The 23732-nt window shown below is 44.0% G+C and overlaps 2 protein-coding genes across 4 annotated transcripts in view; one reads left to right on the top strand and one right to left on the bottom strand.

Moving 5' to 3' along the window:
- Positions 1–20404, top strand: part of LOC108044702 (A disintegrin and metalloproteinase with thrombospondin motifs 1) — a 37963-nt gene extending 17559 nt beyond the window's left edge. For all 3 annotated transcript variants that reach the window (XM_017123797.2, XM_017123798.2, XM_017123799.2), the window contains exons 2-17: positions 10637–11075; positions 11535–11821; positions 11976–12493; positions 12565–12714; positions 13283–13450; positions 13519–14099; positions 14171–14341; positions 14444–14581; positions 15796–16019; positions 16085–16365; positions 16433–16634; positions 16694–16858; positions 16932–17105; positions 17163–17531; positions 18145–18915; positions 19251–20404. In XM_017123797.2, the coding sequence (XP_016979286.2) occupies positions 10637–11075; positions 11535–11821; positions 11976–12493; positions 12565–12714; positions 13283–13450; positions 13519–14099; positions 14171–14341; positions 14444–14581; positions 15796–16019; positions 16085–16365; positions 16433–16634; positions 16694–16858; positions 16932–17105; positions 17163–17531; positions 18145–18915; positions 19251–19490 (4878 nt within the window). In that variant the 3' untranslated portion in view covers positions 19491–20404. The remainder of the gene's footprint in view (positions 1–10636; positions 11076–11534; positions 11822–11975; positions 12494–12564; positions 12715–13282; positions 13451–13518; positions 14100–14170; positions 14342–14443; positions 14582–15795; positions 16020–16084; positions 16366–16432; positions 16635–16693; positions 16859–16931; positions 17106–17162; positions 17532–18144; positions 18916–19250) is intronic.
- Positions 20405–20459: 55 nt separating this feature from the next.
- On the bottom strand, positions 20460–22902 carry LOC108044696 (actin, indirect flight muscle). Its single transcript, XM_017123780.2, is given in 4 exon segments — positions 20460–21057; positions 21117–21716; positions 21719–22056; positions 22782–22902. Coding segments are annotated over 3 exon segments (1128 nt in total). The 5' UTR covers positions 22041–22056; positions 22782–22902; the 3' UTR covers positions 20460–20851.
- Positions 22903–23732: the final 830 nt, after the last annotated feature.

Genomic DNA, 23732 nt, shown 5'->3' with positions numbered 1-23732 from the left:
GTCGGAAGTTGCACGACAGCAAAACACGCTGATATTCCCATAACTCTCGATAAACATTAATATAACATTTGTCTGATTACTTGCTTTACTTGACCCGTTCGTGTTTTATTATTTCACTCTTTTGGTTTTTTGCCCCTTGTTTGTGGAAGGCCTTTTGTTATTTTTTTTTTTTTTGGGACGGCACACGCGTTTCGATTGCTCTTCCTTCGCTTCCGTTTATTGTAAGATCGATTAAAAGGAGATCCTCCCCCTTTGGCAGGGCCATCAATTTTAATTATCGAACAAATTAATCAGTCGCAACTTTCGTATCATTAAGATTAATGATGCCGGTCAAGCTGGTGGCAACAGCAACAGCAACACTAACGGCAACAGCAACAGCAACACTAGCAACAGCAGCAACTTTGGCGGTACATCAGCAACATTGGCGGTACAGCAGCAACAACAGTGGGCAATAACAGCAAATATGCAAATAGCTCACTTCGTTGAACTCAAGCTCGAACTCGAACCTGAGTGTATCGCCCAAAAAAAAAAACCCAAGATCAGGCAGGGGATCAAAAGCGGAGCAAATGAGCTGTTGCAAATGTGATTAGAGGACCTATTAATTGTCTGTTAAATTAGAACTCAGATCACGTTTTTCCCCCATTCCCCATTCCTCATGCTCCCAATTACCCAACACCCAATCTCGATTCGGAACAATAAATAATGTCGCGTTTTGAAAAGTGCAGTGACCTGGCCAAATTTTGATATGCTCAGACATGCAGACGTACTCACATGTAGAACTGCTTATGCGGGAAATATACTCGGCTCTGGCTGATTCATATGTCCCGTTGGCGGGCTTTCGGGGAATAAGTGAAACGGGATTCGCCGCCAAAATCAAATTCATAAATGCAGTCGGGGGTCAGTGACGTGCCTCAAACGTCAGCCGTCAAATGTCGACGTATACTGACGTATCTTTCAGATACAAAATGTCCGCGCGCCTCGCAAGTAATTTCGCATGGGACGCTGCAGCAGGGATTCGCAATGAATAATTTATGAAATGCAGAGGAACTGCCTCCGAGATCTGAATGAATTGACAAAGGCACACAGAGAACAACAAATGTAACAATCCAAGTTTCATATTCATATTCACACGCACTTACAAAAATATTCTAATTTTAACTCAAAATTATATTTGTGGTTAAACTTTTCATGCTAACGAAACAGAGAATATTATTTCAAATGTTTCAAATATTATTTAATTTTAATTATTTTCATTTTAAAAATAATTTTCTTAATTTATATTCATTTAACAGGATCTTACATTCTCATCCTAAGAAGAAAGTAAATACCTGTTGAATTCAAATTTGTAAATGCTTTCAAAAAATATTTTTAAAATGCATTTAATATGTTTACCAAACTATAGTTTAATTTGGTCTGTTTTTAGCTATTATTATCGATATTTTACTTATTTATTTTTCTATTCTATTTAATATAACATAACATATGTTAAAGCCGAAACGAAACCCTGCTTTATGTAACAATATGAGTATGTTAACTCAGAAAAGGCCTCTAACTTTTCTCACAGTGCAGCTTTGAAGCTCGAACTCCGCTGTTGGCATGCACCTCGAGTCATGGGCATGGACTCAACTGGAGGGCCTGGTAATGAGGCGAAGTTGGCTGACTGACGGACAAGACAGACGAACCGACTGAAATACGAGCACGAGCCCAGCCGTCCAGGCCAGCATATGCTCATGCAAATTTTCAGCGATTAAAAAGCCATAACTTACAGTATCAACGCAAAGCGTTGAGGTTAATTGACAGACAACCAGACAAACTCGCCCAGACACAGAAAGAGATACAGATACAGAGACAAATACATTTCCAGACAGTGCTCTGAAATTAACACTGCACATAAAGTAAAACAAAAAATGACAATAATTAGAATAAATGCGATCGCTCGAAGGTTTCGCAAAATCTTTTCCGCATAGCTCGCGGAATGCAAGTCGCCAGACGGAGCACATGCTCTTCGTATTCACATCTGCGACTCCCTGGGCAAAGATATCCCATTGAGAAGTCGGCTTCGCCGGAACCGAATTTAATGCAAACTCGAACTGCTGATGTCTATTTCCCTGGAAGTTCCTTGGCTTTGAATTCTTGGCGCGACTCGATGTCTTGTGAGATTCCCACAGACATGCTTAGTCAGGAGGAATGTGAAGGGAACTGGAACCACTGGGCATCGGGGAAATCGATATGGCCACTAAGCGAAATCCTCTTTGTAGACCGGGCACAAGATTGATATGCTTAATTCCTTACATCTTTTTAATGCGATGATTGATGTGGCGCCATTCCACATCAGCGAAATGCAGTGGGGGTCCAGGTCCAGGTCTCCTTTTTTAAAATTCTCTTGATGCCAAGTGACTGTGACTTTGACAGTGACAATGACGAAGGCGCCCCCACTTGGTTTCTTGATTCGAAACGCATTTGAGTGACAGACAGACTGGCGGAAAGATGTCCCCAGAATGGAGATTCGTTTCGAGATGGACCGATCTTCGAAATTCCCATAAAATCATATGAAATTCCAGAGCCCATTTCGATTTGTTTGCTCTCAAAGCATAGTATGCGGAATGGGAATGGGAATGGGCATTCCAATCCATTTTCTTTTGGCTCCCAGTTGGCTCTAGGTATTGTACTTTGAACGAATCCCCACCAGGCCACCATAATTCTCAGCTAGGCGAGCATATAAAATAAATGAATCTCACCTGCTGGCATGTTTTCTTTCTGCCCGCCGCAACTCTTAATTGCCTAAGTGAATTTTCCAATCCATAATTCCTCGGCGGTGTTTCGCGGTTCTATATTCTAACATATTTTTGCTATTTTCAATGGCCAACCCAGAGTGTGCCTGGTCAATGAGTCAGACCTTGGCCATTTACCTGTGAGTAACTTCTGGCATTCGGTCTGCGTGTGTGGCGCAGAGAAAAAATCACATAAACGTCTGACTATTTTCGTTTAATTACCCCAAATATTTCACTCATCATAACTGCGAACGTGTAAAAATAGATTTATGGCTATTTATTGACTTGATGAATTAAACTGCCCTGCCAAATGACTCAAGTCGGTGGAGGACGTGGGTCGATTAATCGATGTGCACCAGTCCATTCCTCCATTCCCGATGCACGTCACGTGAAGCTCTTGGCCAGGGGCGTAGATGGACTGGTCCAATGCAAAATACGGGTTGGTTGTCCCCCAGCAGCGGTCACTCCACTGGCGCCATGGGAATGCAATTCATCAAACCGCCCGCTTGGCATTCAATTGGTATTGCTGATCGACTCGACTGTCGCGGGATGCCATTCAAAATAAACGCCTTCAGATGTAATTTGCCAGCGCATTGTCGATGTCAAGGCGGGGAAGACCCCTCCGATATCCAATCAAACTAACGATCGAGTCAACACAATGTTTACATGCCTGCTGATGATGATGATGGTGATGATGATTTCGATCGGCACTGGCGACAAGGATGGGTTTTGGGTATGGCAGGGGCTCAATTGAAATGTCAGACTGGGACTCGTTACTCAAATGCATAATCAGAAACAATTAAAAGCTGCACTCCCAATGCCAAGCACAACAAGATTGTTTAAGAACAATAACAGCGGAGCCTCCGCCAAACAAAAGCAAACAATAATCGATCCAGTGCCAGTGAATCTCGATTATTGGCATTTCAAGTTTATTCACATTTCCTTGCAAACACACAAACTACAAACGGTGGACTGACTGGATAAATTTTATTTACCTTAGGATTTGTTTGTTTGCCTTCCGGCGAAAATGAGAGGATAGCACACGGTCAGCCGGCCGGCAAATAAAATATATATAATTCTGCCAAGGCGGTATACATATATCAAATATAAATCTCGGGTATACTTTTCACCAAAGTGTTGCATACACAAAGGCGCTGTGCATCACCGATTGGTATTCCGCGTGCGTACCTCAGCTCTTTGTGATAATTTTGAGTTTTGAAATATTTATGAGCTACTGCCACCGCACAATGCAAACAGATACACAATCTTGGCTGTCGTGTCATTGACACTGACGGTCTCCAAAGACAAGGACGTCGAGTTGTATCTGCTCAGTTTCAGACGCTCGGCGGATAAGGCAAGATCGTAAACGCAAGTGAAATAAGAACTTTGTTGATTGTGGGTGAGAAGGAAACAAATTTCTCGCTTTTTTTGGCATTTCTGGCATACCTGATGCCAATCGCATTTGTTTACACTCACCACGGCGATTATTTAACCCGGTAGAGCTTTTTAATTTGCAACCTGAGCGAACCGCATAAAAAATAAACAAGAGAAATGGTTGGTTTTCCACTGCCCTGCGATCCACTCACATTCTTGCGAGTTGCTAGGCCATTTAGGCGTATTCCACATCCACACCTTGTTGCCACGAATGGGCCATCTGTTCTGTGCCGCCCACCACCCACCGGTTTCGCAGAAGAACCGCCTTCCTTTGAAGTGGCGGCCAGTCGAGTAAATTCGGTTAATTTACAGCGTTTTTTAAATTCATTGCCCCGAATTTAAATGTTAAACGGAGGCCCCATCGGGAAAAACGAAACGGCTTTTAATTGTCTCGTGATTGAGGCTCGGATTTCGGAAGGTGTGCCAGGTGCAGAGCCTGTTCCCAATCCCAATCCCAATCCCCATCCCAATACCAATTCAATTCCCACTCCTCGCCGCGGGGATTTCTTCTCGAGCTGTCCAAATAAACACGCACACACTTTGTAAGCGCCGGAGAGCAAATAAATATTTGTAATTTATATGTTTCTGGCCGGCGTGGGCAACACACCGCAGATACAATAAATAAATCGGGTGTGAGAATGTGTGGCGAACGCGTAAGGCTGAATCGAACCGTGAATGCACTGCTCCACCCAGCCAAGGTTTAAGTCAGGAAATGGGCATAACGAGTTTCAGAACACGAATCAGAGGACTTGGCAATTTATGGCAAACATTTAAAACAAATTCCTTATTTTATCAACTAATTACAAGCATGGGGCGCAGCGCATAACAAATTGCCAAATGTTCGCACATTGCACATAGCTCATACGCAGTGTGTGCCCCAAGAGAAATATTAGCTTGTCTACGCTTTTATATCGCACGCCACTCACAAAAGTGTGCCAAATAAATCAAAAGCAAGCCCATTAAAACGTGTATTAAGTTAAACCCGAGTAAACAAACAAAACGGGCTTAAATCGAATGACAACACCGAAAACCAATAGCCAGGATACAATTTAATGGGCAGTAAAAACTTTACGACGCTTTCTGAACAAGTGCAGGCTGCAATCCCTGAGTCATCCGCGCTTCCCACGTTCCCAAAATAAACAGATCGAAGTTGCACAACGCTGCATATATAAATGTATTTATTTTAACTAATCTTTTCGATCGGTGGGAGGTCGCCGGCCCATGTTTTTTCTTGCTTTTTTGCACAAATTTTATGAAACGAAAGCTAAACAAAGTTGATTATTTTATAGTTTTGAAACGATCGACATGGGCGAATGTATATATCATAGGATTTCAAGGTTATCTACCCAGCAATTAACTTGGTCTTCGGCATGTGCCATGTGCTCCTTGGGGAGCATAGAAATGGGATGGGAATGGGAATGGGAGGTGGCTGTAAACAAACCTGCCCGGACCTGCCCCCCAGATCTCCGCGAGGAACACACCCACTGCTCTTGAGAAGGCCAACACATGGCGAAAGCGTTGTCCAGCCAGCCAGTCAGGCGACCAAGTGCCAGTACCAGTACCAGTGCCAGACGTCTGCTCGTCAAGCCAAATGGAAGCCAAAGCCGGTCTAATGCATTTTGTAGCCCATTTTCAATTAAATTTTTGCACATTTTCGTTTTCGGCCAAGGTTAATTGATTGAATTTGCGATGATGGCTTTCAATTGTGAATTTGAAGTTGTAAATGCACTTCAGTCGACTGTTGATTTCAATTAAGATAGATCCAAACGAATGCAGCACAAATGCATTTCCATGAACTGTTTATCCCGAGACGGTGCTGTCATAAGACGGATTTAATTTGGCGCGTGGGGGATGTGGGATTCACCGGATGACCAGAGTTTACCATTCGAATGGTGGACTAAGCATTTTTCCAGGGAAGACCATAGAAAATGATTTTATGGCCCTGTTTTTCGCCGGCTGTTTACCGGGGTTTTTGTTTTCGTTTTGCCATCAGTTTTTTCCCGAATTTCAAGGACCACGACGTATCGCGGTTCCCCTTGTCAATTCACGATAGGAAATTGGGAAAAACATTTCCACGAAATGATCGGCTGCACATTTAAAATATTTACAAATACTTTCCCCGCTCCTGACCAATCTAATTCAACGTAATTCCTGTGTTTTCAAATAATTGCCTGACTGCAATTTTCTCCAGAATATTTTGCCATCGTTAAGTTGCATACAACAGATCAACATTTGTATCTTAAATTATACCAGACTTTGATTGCGACTAATTGTTAATACTCTAATTTTGGTGGTAACATTATTTTACAATGTAGACTACAGAAATGTCTATCAAGCAAAAGAATTTAATTATTTTTGATAGAAATGAAGAAATTTGCCTGCTTAAATTATAACGTTTTTGATTTCGTTTAAGGCAGGCACGTATCGCGCATGCATATCGGCCCCAAAAAGCGCACGCCCATAAAGTGTACAAGTTTATTTATCATTCGCCAGCAGGCACTGTAAACACACGCGCCCCAAATTCTACCAAGTGGAAAAGTTTTGCCAAAGTTTCTTACAAAGTAGGAATGCCAAAATGCATGTTGCAAATAGCATATAAGGTCAGATTGGCTGGGATTTAAATAATTGTAGGAGGAGCGCGAAAATGTAATTGAAATCAATCGTCGGATGCTGCGGAACTATCGAATTCGCTGGCACTGTGATTTACTCCAAATATGCGGCTGCAAATGTGATAATTTGCAGTTGCGGTTATTTTCGTTTCCATTTGCGGATCACGCTGCGCATGCGCAAATGCCAATTACATCAAGTATACGGCGCGTTGGCCAAAAGCGGCACAGGGCGCCAGTTTAGTCGGCCAGCACTGCAATTAAGTCATTAAATACAAATTAACAGCAAACAATTGCTGGCCGAGCGGCAATCTGGGGGATCGGGCATTGGGCATTGGGCATTGGGCATCGACCGTCGGTCATAGCCGTGTAATTAAGCATACGCCGCGTTGTCTGGCCAGACGGGCCACGCATTCGTCGGTTAACACCTCCGATTCCATCGGCCGGAGGTGGTTTACACGAGGCATCCAATGAGCGGCCTTCACGGGGACAGACTGAACGGCGACGACCGCAGCTCTGCAGACTGTGTGTCGGCCACGGAGCATAAATTATGGCACTCGGCAATATAAAGCAATCGACTGACACACAAATCGCTTGTTTGTTTCCATTCCCAGTCAAGTGTAAACAGGTTTGGCTTGGCCAAGATGTTTCTGTTTCTGTTTCTGCCCCTTCATCTTCATCTTCATGTTGCTGTTGCTGTTGCTGTTGCTGTTGCTGTTACTGCCACTGCCGATCCATCGAACTGGTCAATTAGTCCGAGCGGAGTAATAAAAAAAAAGTCCCGTGTAAATGAACCATCCGAAAATACGCAGAATATACAATACAATGCCAGCCCTAAAATAAAGAACGGCACAGGCATCTGCCGGCCACTTAACCAGGCGACGCTTCGCTGATAAAAGAGAAGAGGGCACGCAGTGCATTTGCATATTCATAAGGCATCTCGAAACAAGTTAATAAGCAGCTCCCCCAGCGCATGCATAACTAACCAGTGAGAGATAAGGCCGAGATCGGCCGAATGGGGCTTTAATTAAGTACATAAAGAGCCGGCGATCCAATGGATATCTTTGGGGCATCGCGGCATGCCCGATTTGCATTGCAAATTGTGCACAGGCATTTAAGTATTGGATGAGGTTTATGATAAGCCTCACACCCACAGATCCAGATTCTAGTCGGCGGATTCTTCGCTGCGCCAAGCCATCGATCTTCTCGCAGAACAACTTGACCGATAAAATCGGATCAGGGTAACCCGGGCAATTCGTTGATAGCCCGGTCCATTAATCAACTTGTTGATTATGTTTGGGGCTCAGTGAATGATTCGGTAATAAGTACTTAAGCGCAAAGTTTAATGAACTGGAGTAACATAAAATTAATTAAATGAATTTCGAAAGAATGTCTATAATAATGGGGATAATTTATAGGGATCTAAGAACAATAGCGCTCAAAAGTAGGCAATACAGCTGGCAGTTATCTAATTATCTGGTCATAACAAGACTTTTTTCTAAGACGGTTAATTGGCCAACCACTTAGCCATTCAGAACTGCTATCTGGGATAATCACTTTTCGATCGTTAAACGGCCTTTTAATTGGGCAAAGGGCGCCGACTCTGAACCTAATGAGAATTTTATGGCCCAAAGTTCTAAGCTATTTGCAAAAACCATTAATTTGTAACTTTCGGTGACGCTGTCCAAGGTCAATAACAATTAACAATTTCAAGGACAAGTTTTACGTCTTTTTGCTCAAAATGTGCTCAATTATAGTCTATATAAGTTTTGAAAATAGTTTCCCCCTTTTGCGGTTACCAATTCTCATCAGTGCGAGAACCGCAAAAGTGCTTCATTATACGCCGGAAATGTGATCACCCGCACCTCCAACGCACTATGGGGAATTTGCCCGATTTTTTGGAATAAATTAATAACTCGCGAACTATGTAACATATTTAAGTGAGGTTTTTTTTATAGTGTTCTACATACCTATACACACCTGTTGGAAAAGTGAAAGTATACCCCCCCCCAAACCCAATTTTTTATAACAAATTTAGCTCTATATGCTCTTAATTTTTAATTTCAAAAAATCATAGTCGTTTTCTTTTCATAATTATCAACATCTAGAGACTCGTCTCCAGGTTCATATTCGCATAATTACAATTAAATGACTTTTGGTGAAAGAGCAAGCAGCTCATGTTTTCGGACGCGCTTCTTCAAATTCATTGATGAAATGATGGGGTCTGAAGTAACCACGGCTCTCTGAAAAACATCTGTAAAGTTGGAGATTCGACTGTGGGATCAACTTGCTTGCTAACAAAAGTGAATTCGCCATTTTTTTTTTCTCGAAGACCCTTTTGCTTATGCAAAACTTCCAGCAGGGCTGCGTTTTTGATCAAGAGATTGGTTTCTAAAAAATGAAATTACGCGAAAAGTCGCACTAAGCGCACAATGAGACAATATGTTCTGAATTCGCAATTAATCACTCTACAACATGGATAAAGACACTTACTGAACAAAGTTAAACATTTTTGTAAAACTCTATTGAAAGTTTAACTTTCTTTCCAAAACCCAAACGAAAACATCACCTGCTACATTTACAAATTGTTAAAATTGGACGCACATATTAAGCAATGTATAAGTATTTTTACACAGAACATACATTGAGAATTGGTAATAATTTCAAATTTGACTGTCTTACGTCATTTTGTTGCAGAGATAATGATTTGAAAGTGAGCTTCAAAGTTAAGCAAAATGTAAACAAACCATGTGCGCTTGCAACAGCTGACTTTAACAGTTGGTATTTAAATACTAGACTTTTAAGTTAACATTTGCGGTATGTTACCAAACAGCTTGATGTTTTCTTAATACATTAAAAAAAAAAAAAAGAAATCGGCACACTTTTAAAAAATACATTTATTCCAAAAAATCGGGCAAATTCCCCATAGTGCAACGGAATCACACGGCACGCCAGATTGGTTATTCTGCAGAATTCATAATCCACAGACTTTTTGGCAGCCCATTGCAGTCGCTGTTCAGGCGACAATATGGCCAATGAGCATAACGAATGTGTCGGCGGTGGCAGAGTTCACATAGCTGCCATAAAATTATGTAAAACAGCTCATCATTTAGCGGCATTAATTCGCTAATTTCGTGGGGGAATTTTAATTTATTTGCGCTGATGTATGAATTGGCTAAAACAATTTCGACGGAGGTGCAAAACAAAGAGCTCTCACATAAATCTACAAATTAGAGGCATTAAAATGTTTTTTTGCCCGGCTGGGTACTGAATCTTTTTATTCGAATTTTTTTTTTTTTGTTGGCTTGACTTCGCTTTTGTTATATCTATTGAGCACAAATTGCCGTTGGCACACTTTACACCTCAGCGTTTAAGCATTTATTTTAAACAAAATGTGCAAAAATTCGCGGTGCGAGGAAGTGATTTCAACAGCTTCTCCTATGGTCTGGCTGCAGCCAAAGGCCATCGCCGCCGGGCAATCGCCTCCGCCTCCGTTTTCGCCAACGCCCCCGCCCTCGCCTTCCCCTCATCTTGGCCCCTGCATCCGAGTGATCCGCCTGTTCCGCCGAGCATCTCACAGGTGGTCAAGGTATCTGGCCGCCGGTGGCAGTTCATCAATAATTCTTTCGAAAGTCAATCACACACATCGGCCGTTGGGGAATGTGGAACGTGCCCAAGTACTTATCTGGCGAGCTTTCCAGCCGCCCCCCCCTGCCCCCTTCCCCAATCGAAATCCGCACTCAAGGTGTGAGAGAATGCCGGACTGCCCTTTAATCTGCGTAGAACACAAGCAGCTAACCTGCCGATCCCCTTTCTCCATTGCAGCTCGTGCTGAAGAAGAGGTGTGAATGGTGGTTCTACAAGTACAAGTGCAGCCAAAAGATGTCCACCCACTGGCGGCAGCACGCCCGTCTGTATGCCTGCGGCCTCGGCTTCGCCATGTTGCTGTTGATCATGTTCTTCCACGGATTTCCGAGTGCCCATAAAGCGGCGCGGCTGGAGCTGCCCCAGAGCAGCCAGAACCAAAACCAAAACCACAACCACAAGCTGCCCCACCCCACTGTCATCAGCATGCCTGCCCCACCAGTCACGCTTCATCCCAGAAATTTCGATAACGACACCCAGGCGGATGGGTTGAAGGACCTGAACGAGGAGGAGCACAGCACCTACGCCATGCCCACCAAGGTCTACAACTACAGCCTCAGCGAAGGCGATCTGCTCTACGAGTCGAAGCGAAACAGCGACCTCAACAGTTTTCTAAAAGGTGAGCTCTTGAACAAATATAACATAAAGTTATGCCCATATCCATTTAAGACATATCCTTACAATTAGGACATATCTTTACACACTAACAACAGTACTAAATTGTCAACTCAGATAAAGGTTAGGAATACATCTAATACATATTACCATTTCTTTTAATCGCAATCTTTAAGATATCAAAAACAAATAAATCAACTGAGAAATCAGACTGTATAAGAAGATCTTAATTAAAAAATACATTGCAACAAAACTTTGACAAATAAACCATTACAAGTGGAATAAAACATTGGTTGTTTTAATATCTAGTCTTCCAGTCAATCATTTAATTTTCAGATAACTCCCATCTCTATATAGACTTTTCCACAAATTATAAGTGGAAAAAAACATTGGTGGCTTTAATATCTATTCACATTCCTTTAGTAAATCAATACATTTTTGGGCAACTCCCATCTCCATATAGATTCCTCCACGGCCTTTATCAAGACGGGAACGTACCGCAACAGGACCAACAAGATCTGGGACCCGCATCCGGAGTACAACCTGAATGTGTTCGGCCACCAGTTGCACTTGGTGCTGCGCCAGGACTCCTCGTTCGTCCAGAACCACACGCTGCAGCTGGACCAGGATGGGGAGCAGGACCAGGAGCTGGATTCGGAGCCGGAGCAGCACCACCTGGGATGCCACTACACCGGCAACGTGGAGGGCGATCCCCAGTCAATGGTGGCAGTCTCGCTCTGCGGCGGCATGGTAAGGCCAACAAGTGACTCCGTTTGACCTTCGCTCAGATTTCAGCCATTTGCATCGCATTTACATTTCGCAAATTATGCTTATCAATATGCCGCCGAATATGACTACTAATAAGCGCTCCCATGCGTTCCGTTTCCCCCGTTCTCGGCTGCAGACTGGTTTAATCAAAACCAGTTTCGGCGCGCTCCTCATCCAGCCATACAACCGGACCAGCAGCGATGAGGTTCTGCACCGGGTCTGGCGGAAATCGCACCGCAATGCCAGACAGGCTGTCTCCAGTCTCGAGCTGGGCCTGGACGCCCTGGTGAGCCAGATGGAGCGGGAGCTGGAGCGCCACAGACCCGAGTCCCGTACACTCAGCCGATCGAAGAGGCACTACGCCGACACGGACAACCAGCTGTACACCGTGGAGGTGCTCATTGCCGTGGACTCCAGCATGGTGCGCTTCCACGGCGACGACCTGAAGCCCTACATCCTCATCCTGCTCTCGATCGTGTCCAGCATCTTTGGGGACGCCAGCATCGGCAATTCCATCCGGATCTCGCTGGTGAAACTACTTGTGCTGCCCCAGACCAACGATCAGCACAAGTCCAGCAACGATATGCTGAGGCGTTTCTGCACCTACATCAACCAGTACGGCTACCAAAGGGACACTGCCATGCTGATCACCCGGTGAGTGGATGTTTGAAGTGGGGTTATTACTCGAGGGTATCCTAATGGAATCTATGTTCTCAAAACCCCAGCGAAAACATCTGCGGCAGTGTGCCGGGCAAGATCTGCCACATGCTGGGCCTGGCCGAGTTGGGCACCGTCTGCAGCGAGAGGTCCTGCTCCATTGTCCAGGACACGGGACTGCCCACCGCCTTCACCATGGCCCACGAGCTGGGACACATGTAAGTTAACGAAGGGGCAATGATCTAGGGACTGCTATTAGTCCAGCGTATACTTCATTTGTATTTAACCCTGTTTATCTTATTTTAAAAGTGTCAATATACTTTTCCTTATAAGAAAGTCTTATATTTCAAATTCAATATTCCAGTTATTTTGTTCTCTTCAACTTATAATATATAGTTTTTATAAGGAGGAGTAATAATAAGCCTTGATAAAGTGTACAGGCGAAAGAAAGTCTTATATTTAAAATTAAATATTCGAGTTATTTTATTTACTTCAACCTATAATACATAGTTTTTATAAGAAGGAGTAATAATAAGCCATGATAAAGTGTACAGGCCATGGTGCCTTTTATACTAAGAAACTTGAATAGGGTAAATCACTTTAAATTACAAAATATAAGTGGAGTGCAGCTAAAAGTGTTTTGTATTGAAAACGACGTAGTTCTATTTTTTTTAAATTAGCATTCTTGTTCATTACAATTAGTGCACTCAAGAGAAGAATCAAGCTAATCACCCTAGATATTTTCGACTAATATTGACCATGTGTTCTTGATTCCGAATACTTTAGACTTAGCATGAACCACGACGATGACGACAAGTGTGCGCCGTACATCACGAGGCCCAACAACAACAACAACAACAAGCAGCTGCACATCATGTCCAGCATGATGGGCATCCACATGCACCCGTGGTCATGGTCGAAGTGCTCCCGCCACTTTGTGTCCGAGTTTCTCGAGTGAGTGCCCCCTTGAACAGCCCTCCAAGTAAGCCCACCAAGTAACCCGACCACCTTTCTATCCGCAGGAAAACGGATAAGAGCTGCCTGGAGACCTCCGTGGGTGAGCACATACCCTACGGCACCAAGCGGCTGCCCGGGGAGATCTACTCGCTGGACAACCAGTGCCAGCTGAGCTTCGGCAACGAGTTCGGCTACTGCCCCTCGGACGAGGAGTGCCGGCGGCTGTGGTGCAAGCCGACGCCGGGCAGCCCCAACGACCAGTGCAGCTCCAGCAATCTGCCGTGGGCGGATGGGACGCCCTGCGGCACCAGTGGCCACTGGTGCCAGAAGGGCAGGTGCGTGTCCAACAAGCATGGCTACGGACGCAAGGTGAACGGCGGCTGGGGTCCATGGACGCCCTTCACGCCCTGCAGCCTCACCTGCGGGGGCGGGGTGCAGGAGTCGCGGCGGGAGTGCAACCACCCGGTGCCGGAGCACGATGGCAAGTACTGCACGGGCAGCCGGAAGAAGTACCGCTCCTGCAACACCCACCAGTGTCCGGAGGGCAGCATGGACTCGCGCGAACAGCAGTGCTACGACATGAACGGACGGGACATGAACATTCCGGGTGTCAATTCGGCCACAAAGTGGGTGCCCAAATACCAAAGTGAGTGCGGATTGAGGTCTTGCAATGAGTGTCCAGATGTTAATGGTGGACTTTCTTTATTTGACCCCCAGAGGATGCGTGCAAGTTGTTCTGCCGCATCGACCAGAAGGTGACCTACTTCATGCTCAAGAGCAAGGTCATCGACGGCACCTCCTGCGCGGTGGACAGCTTCGACAAGTGCGTCAACGGCATCTGCCGGCCGGCGGGATGCGACAACGAGCTCAACTCGATAGCCAAGCTGGGTAAAGAATTCCGAATTCTCTAACTCAAATCATCAGCCCCCCTCATCGCCTTTAAATCACTGCTAAAAATAGCGATTACTAATCGATTTCCGCTTTTTGCAGACAAGTGCGGCGTGTGCGAGGGTCGCAATGACACATGCCACGAAATTACCGGAAATCTGCGCGTCTCCAATCTCCTGGGGCTGAATGACGGGAATGACCCAAACAAGACAACCTACTATGTGACGACAATACCAAAAGGTGTGTGTGCATGGCTCAAGTGCTTGTCTAACTACATTTCTTTAATTAATTGTTGTCATAATAATTTCCTCAATGAATGCTAATGGTATCTGTTTGTGCCTTTCGGGCTTAATGGGTGAATTGCTTACCTACGTGTGAGTTGAGTGGTCTGTGGGCCACCATGTTTGTGGCCGGATCGGAGCTCGTGACTCGGGAACGGGGTGATGGCGATAGAGATGTCGCCGGATGAGCAGGTACCGGCGCCAGGTGAATGCACCCCACCGCCTCACGTACGCCAAGATTGCACTCTTTCCGATTCCACGGCTAATCAGTCGACTTACTCGGGTCGCCTCGATCCATTAACAATATTCCAATCGGTGCTCCTTATCTGCTTCTGGCGCCACCCATTATCTCGAACATTCCAGCCCTTGTGTAAAGACACTCGAAATCTATTGGATCATCACTGATTTTAAATTTGCATTAATAACGATCTCCTTTTTCACATGGCATTGCCTTGCAATTTCTTATCTGCCCTGATGGCAATATTGTTAATCCAATGCATTTTAAGTGCATTTTAATGTTTTTCAATTATTTTTCAATTCCTCTCCACACACAAACTTATTTGCCCAATAATTCTAAAGATGACTCGATTTCTAATGCAATAGGCTATTATATGACCGATGCCAATATACCGACTCTGACCTTTTCAAGTTTTTTGGTATTTTATAGAAATATATCTGATTATCCAGATTAAATGCCACATTTTTTTTATTTTGAATGTACCTTATTCATGTAATTGGCAAAACCTCGGGGCGGTTAGTTTTGAATTTCATTTTGAATAAATTTTTAATTTTGTGCTAAGTCGCAAAGTTAACAAATTTCAATGTAAAAGCTCAAATAAACTAATTTATAAAAACAAAAACATACATAACTTTTTCTAACCATTCGTCTGAGAACAAAATATAACAAATTATTTAAGAAGGTGTGCCAAAACTCAAAAATATTAATATTAAATATTAATATTCTCAATCGGACGAAATAACGATAACCATCAGCATCACTTTCAAAAAAATTATTTACAAGTATTTTTAAAGACCCTTCTAATTGACTGTTAAACTAGAGGTTTATACTTTAATATTGTGTGATAAATCCAGAACTATGGATAAGAAAAATAAATCGATTATTTTCTTAATTTATAAACAAGGTATTTAAATCTTCTATGTTTATATTTAAAGGTGCCTCCAACATAATGATCAAGCAACCTGGCTATTCGGAGCAAAATTTCATTGTGCTAAGCGATGACAGGCGGAAAAACCTTCTCAATGGCGATTTGGTGAAGACATATCCATGGAGTTTTGTATATGCCGGGGTAACGATGCACTACAGCGGCTCCAGCAATCCGGTGGAGCAGGTGAACACGACCTACTCATGGAAGTTGTCACGTGATCTAATAGTTCAGGTACTACTACAATGACCAGCTCGACTAGCAGATGGCAAGTGATACCCTATCTTCTTCTTTGGCAGATCATCTCCCTCGATGTGAGCCCTGCTGTGCAACAAGACACCGTACTAATGTCCTACTCCTACACCATCGACAAGCCACCGAGTCTGGAGGCGGAGGTTGAGATCTACCGCTGGGAAATGCAGGCCCCCAGCAACTGCGATTCGCTCTGCGAGGGCAGAAGCCATCGGCAGCCGGCCTGCATCAGCACCACCCAGGGTCTGAAGGTCGCCCCCCAGTTCTGCGACAAGTCCGCCATGCCCAAGGTCGAGGATCGGGCCTGCAACACGGAATGCCGCCTCAAGTGGGTTTAGTTTAATTTGTATACAAAGAATCAAATGCTAAACATACATCTTCTCATGCACTTTCAGTCTCACGGTCACGAGCATTTCAGAGTGCTCCGCCGCCTGTGGAGAATTGGGTACCCGCGAGAAGACCTTCCAGTGCATTCAGACATTCCCAAATATGCAGCGTTCCAATATTGTGGATATGTCCTATTGCAAGCTGAAGTTTGACGTGGCTCATCACGAGGAGTGTCGTGAGGGGTGCTGGCTCCTATCAGACTGGTCATCGGTGAGTTCAGATTTCATCTGGATAATCTGAATGATCTTAACTTCATATACATGTTACAGTGCTCCAAGTCCTGTGGCACCGGTTCCCGGCAACGTGAGGCTCATTGCTATCTACACAATGCACGAGTCAGCGAAGATAGATGTAATCCCCGAACCAAGCCCCATTTGAGCACTCTGATCGATTACTGCAACACGGATCCCTGCCCCACATACACCGAATCTCCTGTAAGTCCTGTGGACTCTCCTTTAGATATTTAGATGACTTACTTTATCCCTAATTATTACCCGTAACATTTAGAATGCCGTGGCGGCTAGTAACTGGGTGATTGGAGAGTGGGGCGAGTGCGATGATTGGTGCGAGAAGAGTCGCTCTGTGAGCTGTTCAAATCCCTATGGAATCGGCTGCGATAGCCGGAAGCCCAAGGAAGTACGCAAGTGCTGCCACATCAAGTACACTAGCGAATGGACCCAGGTAGGCCTTAAATTTGACCTAATGGAATTTAGTTATATAAAATATTATCTCCAACAGTGTTCGGTGCAATGTGGCGAGGGGCAAAAGTGGAAGAAACAACGCTGCACGCGAGTCTACAAGCCAGAAGTTCCGGGCACTCCAAAGCGCCGCGTTTACATCGATGAATCCTACTGCGTGAGCCGCAACATAAGGCGACCCAAGCTGCGCACCACCACCAAGACCTGCAAGATCAACTGCAAGTGGAATGCCTCGGACTGGTCGCGATGTCCTGCGGACTGCTCGGAGGACTACCAGACGCGCTACGTGCGCTGCGAGTCCTGGCAGGGCGACAGTGTGGAGGAGGGCCACTGCGATCCCAAGAAGCGCCCCTCCAAGCGCCGCATCTGCAGCAGCTGCATGCGCCGCCAGTCGAAGGTCATCGCCCAGGTGAGTGGGTCACTTTATTATTATGGGGAACAATAAATCAGTATCAGTAAATTATTTATAATATACAGTTATTTACCATATACAGCTGCCAAAAATAAATGCACTGTAATAATCTTGTTAGCCTCCAAAAGCAATGCAATACACCTCGTAAAATACATGTCAAGTAAAGTATATTTTACAACCATTATACAAACATTTTTATCACTTTAAATATTCTTTGATTTGAAGTTTTAAAACATTTTATTTTTAAATATATTACATAGTTTTTGCTAACGTAGTTTTTATAACAAATTCGTTGGTTAGGATAAATATTTTAAATTTTCAAGAATCAAATAAAACACATTTTTGTAGTAATAATTTTTAGTTATGAGGATTAATGTCTTATACCAAATGTCAAATTTATTTTCTGTAATCTTAAAGCTTTACACGATGATGAGTTAAATGCTTTAGCTTTAATGTTTAATAAAGAAAGAATTGGTTTAGTGTTTAGTGTGTAAAACTTGTTATAAAATTTGCCTTTGAACAATTTAATAATTTTTTTCTATTATTTTTTGATTTAATTTATATGTCTTAAATTACATATTTACATTTTTGAATCTGTTTCCTTACCTAGTGCAACTGCGATGGAGTCGAGAAACGGAAAGACATCTGCTACAACTCGCACAAGGGTCGCATCGCCTGTCCAACACGCTCCAAGGTGGAGCGGCACCGCTGTACTCCGCCGCCGCAATGCCGGAGGAGGAGTGCCATCGGGAGCAGCATCAGCAGCAGACCCAGTAATAGCAACAGTATCAGTAGCAGCAGGATCAGCAGCAGCAGGATCAGCAGCAGCAGCAGTAGCAGCAGCAGCAGGAGCTTGAATGCGATTAGCGGGCCAAGGGGTCAGGAGAGACCCAGGAGCTGTGCGGATCTGCAGAGGATGCACGGCTACAACACGGACGGCGACTACCAGCTGGAGGTGCGGTCTCGGATTGTGCGCCTCTACTGCCACCAGATGAACAGGGGGACACCGCGCGAGTACGTAAACGTGGATCCGCAGGAGAACTATTCCATCTACTATGAGTTCAGGACGAAGCAGACCAACAGTTGTCCGCCGGAGTCGCGACACCACGAGTACTACAACGACCAGAACTCGGGGCGGACGCACTTCAGCAAGCTGCGCCTGAACATCACCGATCTGCGGATCCTGGACAACGACTTCGAGTTCGCCGACTCGCGGGGTCAGCCGCAGAAGCTCGGATCGGCGGGCGATTGCTACAACCGCAATGGTCAGTGTCCGCAGGGCGACTTCTCCATCAACCTCAAGAACACGGACTTCACCATTCGCCCGGGCACCGTGTGGACGAAGCATGGCCGGTTCTCGGTCATGAAGCGCGTCAGTGAGGTGGGTTCCTAAATGTTTAAATAAATACCATTAACCCATAAGGTCAATTCAATCTTCCTGCTTAATTAAATCAAATAATCATTATCCAAATAGATTACTGATTAGCTGCGAAGTGTTCTTTAACTTTGGACATATTTAAGTATATTCGTCAACTGTTATTTTTATTTTAAAAGTGAACAACTGGTAATTGTAATACTACCTATGAAACATTTATTAATTATTAGAAACTTGGCTACCAGTGATTTATTTCGATACTTTCTTACGTTTTGTACAATATTAATTTATATAAATAATGTGTCACACCTTTTTCCTAATCAAATCTCTCCCTTTTTCAGTTTGATAACACCTCGGAGATGCGGAGAGGCTTCTGCGGTGGATACTGCGGGGGTTGCTATATAGCGCCTGATTCTGGTCTGTACCTGGACGTATTCCAACGGTATCCTGACCTTCCCACGGTAATCGGGTCTACGTCCCGGGAAGGACCAAGGGCTAACCCCCAGCATCGTCATCTTCGAGGGTTATCCCAGCCAAGAATTACCAAGCAGCAAACAAAAACACTGAATGGCGATGGTTAAAAGTATTCTCGAATATTAGTTAGGATATGTATACCTAAGGAATCGTATCGAAGTAGCCCGAACAAAAGCGAAATTTGTGTACATATAACATATAACTATATTTCAACCGAAATTAGAAACTAGATATTATTGCCATGTAATGTATTAAGCATTGTAAATATCAGAGGACTCGAGCCTTTTATAAAGCGAATAAGTATAATTGACCAAAATACAATCCATAAGTCGGACGGTAACCGTTAGGTAATTAAGGCCGCTCAGTTAAACCCGTATTTATGCTAACGATATACAGTGATGATTAGGTAAAGTAAACACCTATGAACTTTTTTCTTGACAAAGGAATGCATTTTTAATAAATTGTGTATTGGCTTATTTTTTGCCGATTTTAAAATATACGATTTTTAGGCTAACATATATCTACACTTTCCGTTTACCCATACCCTATTCTTATATTCCTTTTACCCTATCTAAGCATATTGATGCACTATTATTATTCTACCTATTATGATAATAAAGGTGGTAACTTTCCATCACTAAAGATTTCCGAAAACAAAGAGCTCGACTAAACTAGTGCAATGCCGGTCTGTACAATAATTGTATTAGCTAAGCTTCGCAATTAATTAGTTAAGAGGATATTTCGGAGATATTGTATGTGTAACTAAACGAATACTCATATTATTTAGGACACCCCCGACCGCACAAGCCAAAACCAAACTATTCATCTAATTAACACTGCTGAAGGAACATTTTCGACTAAAACAGTCACTGCCAGACTTTTAATGTTCAATCCATCATGTCCCTAATAGCCTAAGTCCCGGTACCAAGTATCCTCGCCGTATTTTCATTTAACTAGCTAGGCTAATGCAAAACCAATGTTAACAATTAATTTAATGTCAATTAAAGGAATTTAAAGCTGTTACCAACCAACATTCGTTTGTACCTTCAGGGCTTTTCAGGACACGAGTACACGGGTAATAGAAAAAGTGTATTTATTTAAAGTATTTAATATTTTTAATGGAAGATATATTTGGCTTTCAATTCACTGACTGGGGTTAAAAGCTCTTCATATACATTTGATGTTGCTATTCGACATGGAGGCACAGTCGCCACTCTTACAACTAGTTGTTCAAAGTAAAAATGCCCTGTGCCGCTGCCGATGATGTGGCCATGAAGGATGAGCTCCGACAACCGGAGGTTGCCTCTTGTGTTGTTCGATTGTGAATCTGAGTTGGATGATAATAGTTGTGCGATGGGTACGCTGCTTTTGTCTATCACTGTGCGAGCCGAGGTTGTTGAGAAGCTCGCTGGGTTGTTGGTCGCTGCTGGTTGTTGCCTTTGAAGAGCTTTCGCAACGGGCGAAAGACTTAAAAGCACTTGCGGTGGACGATTCCAGGGCCGGACTCATCGTACTCCTGCTTCGAGATCCACATCTGCTGGAAGGTGGACAGCGAGGCCAAGATGGAGCCACCGATCCAGACGGAGTACTTCCTCTCGGGTGGCGCAATGATCTTGATCTTGATGGTCGACGGGGCCAGGGCAGTGATCTCCTTCTGCATGCGATCAGCAATACCTGTTTGGATAACAAAGGAGTTAGACTGTGATCTCTAAAAGACTGGACCTTCAGCTCACCTGGGTACATGGTGGTACCGCCGGACAGCACAGAGTTGGCGTACAGGTCCTTGCGGATGTCCACGTCGCACTTCATGATCGAGTTGTAGACGGTCTCGTGGATGCCGCAGGACTCCATGCCCAAGAACGAGGGCTGGAACAGGGCCTCGGGGCAGCGGAAGCGCTCGTTGCCGATGGTGATCACCTGTCCGTCGGGCAGCTCGTACGACTTCTCCAGCGAAGTGGAGGCGGCGGCGGTGGCCATCTCCTGCTCGAAGTCCAAAGCCACATAGCACAGCTTCTCCTTGATGTCGCGCACAATCTCACGCTCGGCGGTGGTGGTGAAGGAGTAACCGCGTTCGGTCAGGATCTTCATCAGGTAGTCGGTCAAGTCGCGACCGGCCAGATCCAGACGCAGGATGGCATGGGGCAGGGCGAAGCCCTCATAGATGGGCACGGTGTGGGAGACACCGTCACCGGAGTCCAGCACAATACCGGTGGTACGGCCGGAGGCGTACAGCGAGAGCACGGCCTGGATGGCCACGTACATGGCCGGCGAGTTGAAGGTCTCGAACATGATCTGGGTCATCTTCTCGCGATTGGCCTTGGGGTTTAGGGGGCCTCGGTCAATAATACTGGATGCTCCTCGGGGGCCACGCGCAGCTCGTTGTAGAAGGTGTGATGCCAGATCTTCTCCATGTCGTCCCAGTTCGTGATGATGCCGTGCTCGATGGGGTACTTCAGCGTGAGGATACCGCGCTTGCTCTGGGCCTCATCACCCACGTACGAGTCCTTCTGACCCATGCCCACCATCACACCCTGGTGGCGTGGGCGACCCACAATCGAGGGGAAGACAGCGCGGGGGGCGTCATCACCGGCGAAGCCGGCTTTGCACATGCCCGATCCGTTGTCGATAACTAATGCACCCGCATCATCGTCACACATCTTGGCAGTTGATTATCTGGAGGGAATAGAGTGGGGTACTCTGTCAGTTTATCCTGTTCATTGGTTCGAAAGATACAAAAGCCCTATCCCCTAAAAAGTATCACATTTTGTATATAAATTTGCATCCCAATGGATTGATACCCATCAAAATAGATAGTTATTTTACGTTCTCTGTTAAATTGATACAAAAATGTAATATCTATATTACCAAAATAGGACATATGAACATTACTTTATTACAAACTGTTTAACCCTTTTAAATTGGTTTATTTTTCATCTTTTCATTATCCCCTAAATTATTATTAAGCTTTGTTGACTGTCTTTATTACTTTAGATATGATTCTGATACAAATTAGGAATCAGAAAATAACATTTTTTTTAAGTAAAGATTGTTTTCCGGCTTAATGGATCTGATGCTTAAAATATATGTTCTATTTACTTATATGGCGTGCTATTAAATTATTCACTTGATCTTAAACGCTCTAAAAATATCCCAAAGAAACGGTTCATGGAACCCAAATTAATCAGATCAAATTAAGCAGAAATTCATTGCTATTCGATTAGTCTTCACTTTAAAAATAGAAATTGAACTTTAGAAAAAGGGTGGATTGTAGGAAAATCCATTGGCACAATAGTTAAAAGTCGAAGTATTTAAGAGCTGTATTGTTATCCTTATGTTTTATGGTCTCCGTGATAATCCTTGATTCCCTCGACATTGGGGTCGCACGCACACACACACACCTTTTAGGTCAACGAAAGGAGGTAATTTGGATAAGCTCGCACGTTCGAGTCTTGTTGACGGCTAGACTCAACAACAAATGGCACGCCGAGCGGTCCGTACCGCCTTTATATCAGGGCTCTCGCACGAAGCGATTTGAGTTAGGTGCCTGGGCGGCACTGAGAGAAAGAGATGAGCGAAAGTAGTGCGAAGCAATCAACTCGAATCGATCCATATAAGCCGTTTTCTTTGTTCTGGTTGAGCAATACAGAAGTTTGGCTGATAAAATATACGAATGCGACACATCATTGCGCTGCACTACCATTAAAATTAAAATACATGAAACATGAACATAAGAATCAGAACACAATAATATACAGTTTTATCACTGATTTAAAAAAATGATAAACTATAAAATACAAGTTGTATAAAGAATTTATAATAATATTTGGGTATCACGGCAATATCAATCAAGTAAAAATATAAGTCAAAATAGTTGATAATTTGTATATACCACACTAAGTTCTTCGTCATTTGTTTATTTATAATATTGTTAATTTATTGTTATTTATAATAACGATATTGTTTTAATAACCAATTATCATAAGTATGTTAAAATACAGCGAGGCTGTATGTACTCATAGATCCATATCATAAATAACTCCTTGATTTTCATCCTGGAAACATAATTTGCACTTGTTTTTTTACAGATTCATATTATGGATGAAAAGGAAATGGGTGAAGTTAGTCATAGTTCTTAGGATACGCCTAATTCATTGTAGAGATCGTCCCGAGAGAAAGCTTGAGTAAGATAAGAGAATGGATATGTGCGAGTGATTAGCAGATGTGCGTGACAGTCGGAGAATCGGCCACCCCGGCGGCAATCAGTGCTCTCGAGCGGGCAATTAGTCCCCGTTCCCAGCCCCGATCCTCCTGCCGACCCACTGCATCAGAAGACGACTCACTCGCCGCGC

Source organism: Drosophila rhopaloa, unplaced genomic scaffold (genome assembly GCF_018152115.1).
Source record: "Drosophila rhopaloa isolate 14029-0021.01 unplaced genomic scaffold, ASM1815211v1 contig_167, whole genome shotgun sequence".
NCBI lineage: Eukaryota > Metazoa > Arthropoda > Insecta > Diptera > Drosophilidae > Drosophila > Drosophila rhopaloa.
Note: the sequence above shows the minus strand (reverse complement) of the source record. Positions and strands in the feature narration are given on the sequence as shown.